Here is a 12,533-nt window from a genome sequence, read left to right as displayed (position 1 = left end):
TTTTAAGAATCAAACGTAAAACATGAAAACAGGAATTATCTTTAAACAAATGTCAAATACACCAGACACTACCTTACAGACCAATGTGGTTAAATTACCATTATATCCATTGTGTAAAACTTTGCAGCATTGCCCACAAAGCTCTTAAAAACCAAGAAGGAACTATTTACCATGGGCTTAAATGTGACAGTGAGATCACATGTCAGTCCAGCTGACATCGATCCAGGTGGACTAAACCTGAAAAAATGAAAAAATATACAATGCTAGTAAAAATTATTTATAAACTGCATAAAAATTATAAAGCATGTAACTAACATACAGGACATCGATGAAGTCTTTTATTTTCTCTGTGACACCAACATATTGGCAGTAATTTTGTGAGTATGATATGTTTGTTAAAAGAACCTTCTGTTTGTATGTTTTACCAACATCAAAATCTTTAAAAAGCACAATTTCCGGTTTACTGTAAAAAGCTTCTCCCTAAATTTAAAATTAACATCTTCATGCCCTGGTAACATTAAAGGCCACTTTACACACTGTACGTTCTCCTAAAAAAAAGTTAAGAAATCAGCATTTAAAAGAGAAGAAATAGTATTCTTTTACAGAAAATGGCTTAAACAGGAACAACACAAACAATGAATCTTTATAGGAATCGTAGTATAAACCATGCAACTCAAAACCTTTATTTAATACGTCAATTTCAACCATCAAAGGTATTACGTCACTGCAAGGAGAAACAGACCTACTTGTACTTTTATTATAGCATTTAAAGTGTTCACATCAAAGTTTTTTGGTGTATTATTGTTTTTCAACTTTCTTGTTGCTAAATTATTTAAAAAACTGTGCATGTTATCGTTTACTTGAACAGGTCCAACAAAAACGTTTTGCAAGCAACGATTTTACAATGTTTAAGAAGACATACTCCCGATTAATTACAGCTACATTTTATTGAAATATTTGACACATAGCAAGTTGCATTTCTCTGAAAATGTTTTTGTTTTTGTTTGATTGATACAAGTGATATGATTTCAGTTCTTTTGTTTATCATATACCCAAAACTACAGAAACAGCTCATTTTCTTTTGTTTGTTGTAATTATTTTTAAAGAAATATGCTAAAAATACTAAAACAAACTTCAAGAATATACTAAAAATACAACTTATCAGGAAGTTAATTTTTTATGAAGTGAAAATATCTATTAGAAACAAATATTTTTACTTTTTTGTATTAGAGTTTAATGAGATAAGGACAAGAGGAAAGTGATACATCTTTTAACGTTTTTTTGTATTGTTTCCCTTTAAACAATTGAACAGTGGTTTAGTCAAAACTCTACGGATTAGTTACTAATAAATGCAGGAATGCGTATTAAACATTTCACTTCATAAAACTGGGCACTTATTCGATGAACAAAGTGTTAGGATTAGCAATTTATTATAGCTTTATGTTTAAGTTTGTTTTTCACTCTGCTTATTTTTGTACTTATAATTTAATTAAATTCTCAATATGATCTAATTTTACTTGTGCAACAAGAATAATAGATAGAAAAGACGAAGAATGTAAAACACCTCAAATTATTTTTTAGGAACATTTTACTTTTCAAAGTGCTCCTTCCAATTTTTAACCAAAAAAATTTCTGAAAATTAAAGGATTCAGTGCTACAAAACATTTCACTTCATATGTCTTTGTTCTGACGATCAAAAATTTTTGTGCACAAAATAAGTTGACTAAACTTCAACATTGAGAATGAGAGAAATTTCGGTTTACGCAATATTTATGCATAAGTTTTGAGATATAAGCGAGACAAAAAGCACTGGAAAAAAAGTTGAAATTTTGTAATTAGCATTCCATCATTTTTTTATTATTATAAGTTTCTTTTTCGTTATCATGAACATGTCTTTGAAATCGTCAGATTATCGTAGAGAACCATTGTGCTAAAAAGTATTGGATAAGAAATTCGGTATGATCAAAATAATTCATTGCGAGAAGTACAGATCAAAGTAAATTCTGAAAAGAAAAACAACACTTGAAAGTGAAATTAAGTTTATAGATAATGAACAATTTTCAAAGGTTGTTCATCACTGGATAATATCGATCAAATCCTTGAAAAATTACTTATACGATGTTGCAATTAACATGTGCCATGGTAAATTAGAGGTTCGTGAAAAGAAATCTTTTAGAACGGGACTCTGTACGAAGTTTCATTTCATTTTTGTGAACCAACATTGTATTGGTTCAGTCTCGAGTAAGGTCTTTTACACAGCTGAGTAATCTGGTTATTCTTATGACATTAACGGACAAAGTAATTGGTGCAAGAGTTATTGGAAAAGGTAGGAATGGGTTGGAGAAAATATGTTCTCTTTTGGGTTCGGCAACACCGTTATTGAAGTCGTGCTTTGTAGAGCAAACAAAGTTAATATAATTAAAGGCTTTTGATACACTCAAGGTAAACCTTTCAAATGCTGCAAGATATGCTAAAAAGGTGGAACTAGCGGATGTTGAAGATACAAATGAGTATGTGAACGTCCCTACGTGCTGTTATGGTTCATGTAAGAAAAGGGGTTGGACATGTTTTTACGGAATTGCTGATGCAATAGTCGATAGTACAGGCCAAGTCCTAGACATTGTTTTCAAAGATAGTTATATGCGAGATAAGAGAAGCACTAATGAAATAATTCAACTGGATTACCTCAATTGGTGATCATGAACCTGATTGTTTTTTTAACCATGATGGGAGCCCTCATCAAAATCGCATGATCTATGTGTCATGTATGATTTCACTGTGACCCGTTTTTAATCCATTTCTTACAAAATGGCAAGATTTAATTTATTATTTTATGCAATAAACTTTCTAATGGAAAAAGTCTTGGTGGCAGAGAAGGTGGTTAAATGATAACCGAGAGGGATGTTATTCACATTCTTACGGTAAAGCAATTCGCGATAATAAGGGTGATGCAGGATTGATGTCACAGGCTGTTTAGGCAATTCTAAAGCATTATTTAAGTTCCTCTGATAAACTACAACATCACAAAAAAATAAGACACACAATTTAAATTCAGACTATGCTGAAATTGTGACCATATTTTGCGGAGAAGTTGTATACTTTTGAGAATAATCCCTTTACAGTTGACCACAACCACTTTTTAAGACTTTTAACTATATTTTTTTTATGTGTTATAACATTTCAATTTTTCCTTTCATATTGTGGAACAAACTCTTGTTAACAAGTACATGCATAATTTTATGAAGAAAATTTTAAAAGAAATTTTAGAAGAAAAGTTGAAAAAAAATGCTTTGTACAAAACAGGTGTAATTTAATTTAATTTAGTTGTAATTTAATTTAATTTAAAAAAATGCTTTATACAAAAGAGGTGTAATTTACCATACCACTACCTTAATGAAATGCTCAATGGCTTGTATTTATTTATTTATTTATTTAAAAATATTTATACAGGATAAGGACTTCAGTAATTTGCAAATGTATACATAAATACAAAAAAACTGCTATCGATGTCCGTCCTGTCTGAGAATAAAAATGGAAAAAAGCAGTAAAAACAGCAAAAACGATAAAAACAAACAAAAAATTGATCAACTAGAAATGCAACAGTATGCATACAAGGTGTGAAGATAATAAGTACAGATAATTTTTATTAATTAAAAAGATGGAACCTTAAATTCTCTTCCTGCCGCAACTTGCTTCTGTACTATGCTTTGTTTTTGTTTACTCAATGCATTTTTCATCATTCCCTTAAAAAAAAGACCAACAAAAACTTGACTCCAAGTTTTATGACACAGTAAAGTAAAAGATAATTAAATTAAAAAAACAAAAACAATATATGAATTATTTTACAAACAACAAACGCAAAACTTTATTTTAATAGCACACACCTGTTCATATTTGCTATATTCACGAGTTGAAGTTTTCCAGTGTGCAGGTTTATCAACATCCTCCTTTAGCAACACAAAAACTGCATTATTTATAACTAATAGAATAAAAATAAAAATATCAAATATTACACCAAGGCATTCTGACCTGAATTTCTTCCTGTTCCCATAACCCCTTAAATTCAGGTTTTGCAAGATTTTCTTCTTCACCTTCGTCATGTTGAATTCCACTGTCGTCTTTTGCTACCTCGTCATCTTCTGTGGTTTCTCTAACAATGATAAATTAAGTTATATACAAGAGAAATCACTTACTTATCAACTACATTTACACACATCACACTTACTTATCAAATACAAACTAACAACTACGTCACCATGTCAATAAAATTACTGAGAACTTAAGGTTATTAATGTTAGTGCAAGAATTACCAACATCATTTCATTGTTGTCTAATAAAATAAGTTGATAAGAAAAACTGACATCCTGTTCTGGGTGGGTAGCCAGGCAACATCTGAAACCAAAATTGTTTTAAATTGTAGGGCAGAGCTTAAAATGTACTTAAACCAACTTAAATAAACCTCCTAAGCATCTAAGATGGCAACTATTCATTGAAATCTATTGTATAGTTGGAGTTCTAATTTACACATGCTATATTTTATTTTCTACCAAAAAATGGAGTGGAATTTTTACTTATTTTTTAATTCCACATCGCAAAAACCACTAAAAAGTTGTTTTCTGGAAAAATGACAAATTGTTGGTAAATTTGTTCCATGATTTTTTCTTAACAATTTATTTTAATGAAATTAACAAAACTTAATCACAAAATAACAATTTATTTTGTCTGCATTAGAGAACTGAGGATAATATTCAATTTGACTGTGATGAGGTTATTTTTAAAGTATGTTGAAGTTTTGCGCTTAATTCAAATACTTTCTACACTTTCTACATCAAGAAATTAAGAACAAACTGAAATTAAAGCAAAAGAAATTGATCATAAATTCAACATGGTCACTTTTAATTGTTGTTGAACAGCTTCATGAACCATGATTGAAATTGAGCATTCATCTGCCTATTATATCAACGCAACTGTATGATAATTACTTACACTAGTATATCAACGCAACTGCATGATAATTACTTACACTAGTATATCAACGCAACTGTATGATAATTACTTACACTAGTAAAATACCAATTGTAGGTCCTGTTTAAAAATACAAAAACTTGACGAGATTATTCCCTATTAAACTTTGAAACCAAAATAATGAGTGGATCATTTGATGCCATAACATTTTAAATTTATTGCCTTACTTTTTTATACCCAATACCAAATTGGTGCACAATGGTAAAAAAATACTTTAAAAATAAACAACTGAATTATCCAGGTAAACAATGACCAAGCAATTTTTTAAATGTTTTTGTTTATAAAAAAGTGAACTTAAAACCAAGGTGAGCACAAATTATCTCCCTGTAAATAAGTTTATTGACATTAGTCTCCATCTTTCTCACCCTTTGGATGTAGCTAATGACATATTGTTTTATGCTGAAAAGAACTACATTTTATGCTCTTATAAATTTAAAAAAAGCCCTCAAAGACAAAGTGGATATTTTTTTGAGAGTACATAGTTTTTATATTCTCTGTATGTATTTTTTTTTACTTCTTTGATTGTCTTAGAAAAAACTACATAGTAAAATAAGCAATTGCTTGTTAAATATTACTGTACATTAAATTGTGTTTTTACAATTCACTTGACTATGATTGTGATTGTGTTATAATGATTTCGTTTATTTTTACTTTTTAGGTATTAGTTAAGCACCTGTAGGTTAATATATTTACACACAGGAAATATAATTTAGACTACCTATCATCGTCTCTATTTGTAGCACCATATGGTGAAAACTCTCCTTCATCATCTGTTGAAACTTTGCCAATATATGAGATTTTCCCCTAAAAGTAAGGCAAAATACATCATTTTTGAAAACAGACATTTGCAGACTTAAACAATCCCTAAAAAATAATACTGCAGAGAATAATATAAATAATTGGCTGACTCCAGTGTCTTCAACATCGGCACCATATTCCATGGATTCAGATCCACTTGATGGAGCAAAACGAGGCTTGGACCTCTTGCGTGGAACCCTCTACAATTAAATAAACTATTTATCAACTTTTTGTAACAATAATTTTTCAAGATCAACCAACAACACGTAAAAGATTCCTAAACCTACCCTGGGCCTATTGTCTGGCCATAGCTGTGGTTGTTGTTGATACCTACGTTTCATCTGTTTCTCTTCAAGGATAACTTTGTTTACAATTTCTATCTACAAGTTAATAATATATATTGTGAAATTCCCTTGTCAAACCTCCGAAGTTATAGCAAAGAAATAAATTATTCATGACCTCCCGTTCTCTTTGTTTTCTTTCAAATGCCCTAAACAAGTATATCATATATTACCAAAAATGTAAATTTTTATCATACAAAAATTAACATAAATTTCAACTTTTATTATTGTTAGTTTATTTTATCTTGTTCTGGACCTCCAGGACACTAGTATATTTATATGACTGAGGAACTATCCTGTAAAAATATTTGTTTAATAAAAATAACATACTCTTTATCACGTTCAAACTGTTGTATTCTTTTACGTCTTGTCAATACTTCATCAGGATTTTCACCCATCGAGATAAGTTTTTGTCTTTCTAAATCTTCCTTCATCTTCTCCTTTTTATTAATGTGTGAATCCTGAGCTTGAACTGCATTTATATTTTCCTAAATACATTTATATCAGTCAATCAACTTCAACTCAGATTCATGCCCATTCAGGTTCAGCATTTAATCTCGGAGCATACATCTGATTAATTGTAAAGTTAATATAAAAGTTCTAAACCTTATTCAATTCAATGTTTCTTTTTAAACTTAACAAGGCACTCATTCGTTGATTTAAATCGCTTCTGCTTTTATCCTCTTCCTCGCTCTCCCGTTGACGAACTCGGTCCATGGTCTCTTTCAAATATTTAACTGCTACTTCTCGATTTTTCTTTGCAGATATAAGTGCTTGTCGACTTTTTCGTTCTCTTTCCCGAAATGCAGATATATGCTCCCTAAAAGAAATATTTTCAATTCCTTTGTAACAAACTCTAAAATCACATGGTATATTTTCACTATAAACCAAAAAAAAGGACACAAAAGATTTCATAATGCATACTTCAAACAAGGTGAGCATATTATTTCCTACTTGTCTCTACTCTTTTTCCGCCTTTCAAGAACTAAAGCTGCATTTGTTTCTTTTTTTATTCTTGCAGATGCTTTCTCAGCTTTGAGTTTATCCAGTTTTTTTTCTTCGTTTTCCAGTTCCTCATCTAACGGCAAGAACTTAGCATGTTCTATATATGTTTGGGCTAAGTTAAACCTAAAGAAAATGAATGCTTTCTATAGAATAAGAAGCATGGAAAGGTTAAATCAATACAGATGTTTAAATAATTATTTACTCGGCACTTTCAAGGTTTTGCAATAATTTCACTTCAACAGCTTTTTCAACATTTATCTCCGTCCACAGCTTATCTTGTTTGCTTTTTAAACAATAGTAAGCAGCCCTGTAAGATGGAATAAAAGACAAACCTTATAATTCACAATTTTGATCATTTTTAAATCTCAGCACTTAAAAAAATAACATATCCTACTTCTGTTTCTTCTTCTCTGCTTCTTTGCCTTGATTATTAGCTTCAGATAGGTCCAACTGCAGTTGTTCAAGGTATTCTTGGCACTTTTGAAGTTCATTCCTATAGATGAAATTATTCAGTGGGTGTGTTTTTTTAGGTCAAACTAATTTTTCTTGTTATGACTGAGATCTATCTTGCTGAAAACAGAATTTAGTTATATAGGCTGAAGTAACTACCAATGCTATTTTTGGAGGAAATATTGTCTGACATTATACTTCGAATAAATAAAAAATATTTTTGCAAGGCCATAGAAACAATGAAACAAGTATAAAATTCATTTCATTAGAAAAAATAAAATCACCCAAATATCATCATATTATCTTTGGAAATCTTTGGAATGTTGTGTTTTTTAAATCACACATACGGAGTAGTTTGATATGTTGGTTTACCCTTTCGTTGTGGCGGTGGCGGTCTTCAGGAAAGTTTACTCACACTGGATTCGAGTCATTATTACTGCTCATTTCACTGGATAAAAAAATTCTCTGCTATTTTCTTGCGTAAACGGAAAGCTGATGTTGTGCTTTCCTGATACAAAGTTAAGGAACAAGAGATTTATCTTTAGCTGTTTTTATTGAAGCTTTGTACTTAGTTAAGATGAAGAAAGAAGCTGTTGTTGCTGAAATTTTTCAAGCAGAATAAATTAAAAAAATAATTTTTAAACCAAAAATTTTAGGATGACTTGAAAGAAGGCAATGTTTCAAAGAGTTTTTATGTTACATTTCTTTTTGTTTGTAGAGTTTTTTTTAGCAAATAAACCGAACAAGCAAACAAAGCAATTTTTATGTGTATTTTGCCATGTATTAAAAAATCGTAGCTAAGAATTTGTGCGTCGTATAATTTGTTTTTATCTGGAAAATGTTGTATAACGTTTTTTATTTTATTTTTTCACATGCGCCCTCACAAAAGCATAAGATAATAAGGTCTCACGCGAAGAGGAAAAAGATTGCATACAAAAAAAATTTTTAAAAAGAAGCTTTTGTCTGGAGTGATCAGAATGTTTGATAAAATTTTAAAGCATTTAAAAATCTTAATCAACACGTTCTGCGTTTATTATTAGCTAGTTTTTTTTCTGTTTTGACATGCCAGGTTCTACATAGTTTTATAAAAAATTTAGTTTGCATTTTATCCCATCCTCCACTGGATGGAAACGCAGCTTAATATTTTGTATTAATATCCGGATCGGTATTGACATATTCTTTGCAGGAACTCGTAGACTGAAATGTTTTTTTGTTATGTTTGATTTCAAACCGACTGCAGTTACTTATTGTTGTTAAATCTCCAGCTTAAAAATTGTCATTATTGAATTATTGAGTCACCCTTGTGTTTTTGTGGTTCTATAAGACTGGTTGTTGTACTTTTAAATCACTCTTTTAACATGCAAAACATCTACCTTCAAGGCTGTCTCTCACATGTTTTCTACACAAAAAAGAGTTTGTGCTTTTGTTAGAATCATGTCTAGTTGACAAGATGTTGCCCGCTGTGAATTGCTATTTCAAAATTATGTCAGGGCCCATTTGGGATGATAACTGTTGTTGTGTTAACAAAACGTGTTGTAACATTTATCTAATACACAATACTACCATAGTCAACCATACCATAGTCAATACTTCCATAGTCATACACAGACACAATACATTTAAAATATCTTTAAATTTTTCTTTTGAAAATATATCTTCTGAAAGATGAGTAAATTATCCACAGGATAATATATTAATTATAAGGATTTTTTTAAAAAGGAAATTTGCACTTTAAGTCAATCAGATCCAGTTTTTCAAAACAATATTTTTTTTCTCAAGTATACTAAATGTTACTGTTTTTATATTCCCTTATGTATTTAAAACCATATCTCACTTAGAAAAAACGTCTCATAGCTATGAGAATCACAACAGTGTTTATTACACCATGTTTCTGTCAATTTAAATGAAAGGGGTCACCGTATCCTTAAATGAAAAATTAACATACATACCTAGCCTGTGTTACAGCACACTCCTTCTCGATAACAAGTTCTCCAAGTTGATCAAGATGTTGTCTTAACGCTATTCTTCGAAGTTTCTCCTAGAAAAAAGTTTATCTGATACTTTTGCAACATTATCATGTATGCATATTACTAGGCTAGCTTTTCTGGTCTGTGAATAGGTTATATTAATTTAACCAAATTTTTATTAACTTATAGAAATGTTACCAAGAAATTGTCATTTAGCTGGACTTGATTCAATTTATTAGTTCCCTTATCAGAAAAAGTGAAATGTAAAACGTTTTTTCCAAATTAAATTTAGCTAATTACACAAAGGTTTATCACTTTTTATATTCTTTTGTCAAGGTATATCTTCATGAAATGTCATTAAGAATCTCCTTAAAGACTATAAGTTAGCTAATAAAAGATATGCATCGAAGAACAAATAAATATACTTCTCTATTTTTTTCTGAGACAGGTTCTGATAAACTGTCCTCATCATCTATTCCAAAATCATCAAAACTTCTAAATTCAAGCAATAGTTCATGCAATTTGTTGTAGATCTTTAAGAAGCTTAAAACAACTATAATTATGTGCTTAAGATTCCAGATAAAGTGGTTGAAATAATGTCTAATCACCAGATTAGGGCTACAAATGTTGTTATGTGGATGGGGATTTCAAAAATGTCCCAGTCCCTTCTATGTTAGCAGTTTGTTTCAAAGACATAAATATAAGCAAGATTAATTCAAGGAACAAATGCACAATACAGTTGCCACTGGTGCTAAATTTATTTAACACTCTAGCTTTATGTAAAAGAAGATCATTCAGCATTTAACATTTTTGGTGGTGAAAATAAAATTAAAGCAATTAGTAGAATTTCATTTGCACTCCTTAATTTGTGAGTACTCTAGTTATTTATAGACCTTTTTTGCTGACACATCAGTATTGTTTAAAAATTTGAACAATACTATTTTTAAGTTAGGAATAAATCATCACGCTCTGTTGTCCTTCCCCAGAATGGATGTTTAATTTGCTATTGTTTATATATTATTACAGCAACCACAAATTGTGGTGATTCAAAATAAATAAAATAAAAACTAGCATTATAAAAAATAACCAAATGTCAAATTTATTGAGGAGATTTGAGAAGAAAAAAATTGACAACATTTAAGGAGAATTGAGGAGACCTTTTGAATTTAATGAGTTATGAGAAGGCGTGGGAACCCTGAAGAACGTTTATTAGGTTCAATCTAGGCCAATGGCGCTGGTAAATTATCAATCAAAATTGGTACCAATGAGGAATCTTCATTTTCCTATCCATAATCCAGTGACGATGGAAGCTTTTGAATTAAAAGATGTGATCTTTGCAATATCGTAGTAATATCATAAGTACAGTCTTTTTCAGGGGAGATGTGCGATCGCACGCGCACGCTTCGGCACACGCCTAAATCGTTTCAGGCGTGTGATTAATTGTACGGCTGAAAAATAAATATTGAGCTTTCAAAATCAACCTATAAAATCCATTTTGTAGCGTGCGATGGCAGCCCTCGAAATAATTTTCGGAGAGTCGTCAGACAAAACGTCCGATAGATTTTCGTCTTGGTCGGACACTTTTAGATCTCAGAAATTATTGAATAGTCCTGATCCTTTTAATCCACGAGCAAGCCTATTCATAGCCAACCTGACCATCCTAGCTAATTTACTGACTCCTGACTTAGTTAAAAGAACTACATAGACATAAATCTCTTTTGCCTGGCCCCTTCGTCGTTGGTAACCAGGTCTTACACAAGAAATCCAGCCATGAGGTTCTTAACTAATGTGGAGGTAAACGCCGACGGAGCACGGATAAAGCAAGTCTGCAAAACTGCACTTACAGGCGGAATAGACATTTTATCATGGATTTAATTTAATGGATTTTTTCTTTATGCCTGTAAAAACGAAATCCACAGGCGGTATAAATTTTTTTCTGTAAAATTTTTGTTAAAGTGTAGCTGAACCTTCTGAATGAATTTTGAAGTTTTAAGCCACGTGGATAAAGATTTTTTTTAATTTAAAAACAAAGCATATTTTTGCCTATTTGCTTGTAATGACCTGAAAAATAAACAATAAATATAAAAATGACAGTATAGTTATGCATACTATTTCGAACATGTAGAAAAGGAAGTTAAGATTGAGAGAGTTGCTATACCAGTAGACGCTCGATCATCGTGTTTGGGGTTCACGTCCCCCACTTTTCTACCGCAAAATGAATGCGCAACAAAAATAACCTCGGAGCCTGTGTCGCAGGTGTAACATTCTTTGCACATGCGTTTTACATTGCACGCGTTACTTGATTTACACGTGCGAATCATCGCACACCTACTCTCAAATATTCCTAAAAGACTGTAAGTACAGAATAACTTGCACTTAAAAGCACCAAATTTCGGTGGCAATTTATCTGCTGCTTGTTGAAATTTAAGGAATAAGTACCACTGTATATCAGACAAGGACATGATATTTTTCAGGCATTTTGTACAACTGTAAAGGGAATAAATCTTTCCACTATTTCCAGTTCCCCAAGAGATGGTAAGACATTGGCAATGCTTAGTTGTGAAATGCACCCATGTGTCATTGTCAGCTTTTATAAAATGGTTCCAACAAGATGTTTCCACAGAACCCAGTAAACATGTGAAATGTCAAGTGACTTACAATGAATTGCACCCAGACTCAATATCTCTTTAGAATAAGGTTTATTAAGTAGCAAAGGAAATATTAAAATTAACAAAGTGCCATCACAAACTTTTCCATGGTAAAAAGAATTAAATATCTTCTAATGCGGCAAAGGATTCTAACGCCAAAATTGTGATATTCCAAAAAAAATTTTAAAAAATGTAAATGTAAACAAATTAAGCTTTTTCTTTGTATATGACAAAGTGTCATTGGTGTCATCACTAAAATGTAATTGACACATTTTGTTTTACTTTATTTCAACCTAAAT

At 30.9% G+C, this 12,533-nt stretch overlaps 1 protein-coding gene across 4 annotated transcripts in view; it reads right to left on the bottom strand.

Moving 5' to 3' along the window:
• The window catches only part of LOC130641649 (cilia- and flagella-associated protein 74-like), a 38,236-nt gene that overhangs the window by 22,810 nt on the left and 2,893 nt on the right, over window positions 1-12,533 (bottom strand). For 3 of the 4 annotated variants that reach the window (XR_008982496.1, XM_057448532.1, XM_057448534.1), the window contains exons 3-18: window positions 10,012-10,081; window positions 9,569-9,657; window positions 7,564-7,662; window positions 7,372-7,476; window positions 7,119-7,292; window positions 6,771-6,984; window positions 6,495-6,652; window positions 6,283-6,313; window positions 6,111-6,203; window positions 5,934-6,023; window positions 5,744-5,829; window positions 4,030-4,150; window positions 3,885-3,947; window positions 3,666-3,743; window positions 320-480; window positions 171-237 (exon numbers count right to left, since the gene is read on the bottom strand). Coding sequence is in view for 3 of the 4 variants with exons in the window: in XM_057448532.1 (XP_057304515.1) it covers window positions 171-237; window positions 320-480; window positions 3,666-3,743; window positions 3,885-3,947; window positions 4,030-4,150; window positions 5,744-5,829; window positions 5,934-6,023; window positions 6,111-6,203; window positions 6,283-6,313; window positions 6,495-6,652; window positions 6,771-6,984; window positions 7,119-7,292; window positions 7,372-7,476; window positions 7,564-7,662; window positions 9,569-9,657; window positions 10,012-10,081 (1,699 nt within the window). In the remaining variant the exon portion in view is untranslated. The remainder of the gene's footprint in view (window positions 1-170; window positions 238-319; window positions 481-3,665; window positions 3,744-3,884; window positions 3,948-4,029; window positions 4,151-5,743; window positions 5,830-5,933; window positions 6,024-6,110; window positions 6,204-6,282; window positions 6,314-6,494; window positions 6,653-6,770; window positions 6,985-7,118; window positions 7,293-7,371; window positions 7,477-7,563; window positions 7,663-9,568; window positions 9,658-10,011; window positions 10,082-12,533) is intronic. The other variant, XM_057448533.1, reaches the window with a different exon arrangement.

The sequence above is a fragment of the Hydractinia symbiolongicarpus genome, chromosome 4 (assembly GCF_029227915.1).
Source record: "Hydractinia symbiolongicarpus strain clone_291-10 chromosome 4, HSymV2.1, whole genome shotgun sequence".
In the NCBI taxonomy this organism is placed as follows: Eukaryota; Metazoa; Cnidaria; class Hydrozoa; order Anthoathecata; family Hydractiniidae; genus Hydractinia; species Hydractinia symbiolongicarpus.
Note: the sequence above shows the minus strand (reverse complement) of the source record. Positions and strands in the feature narration are given on the sequence as shown.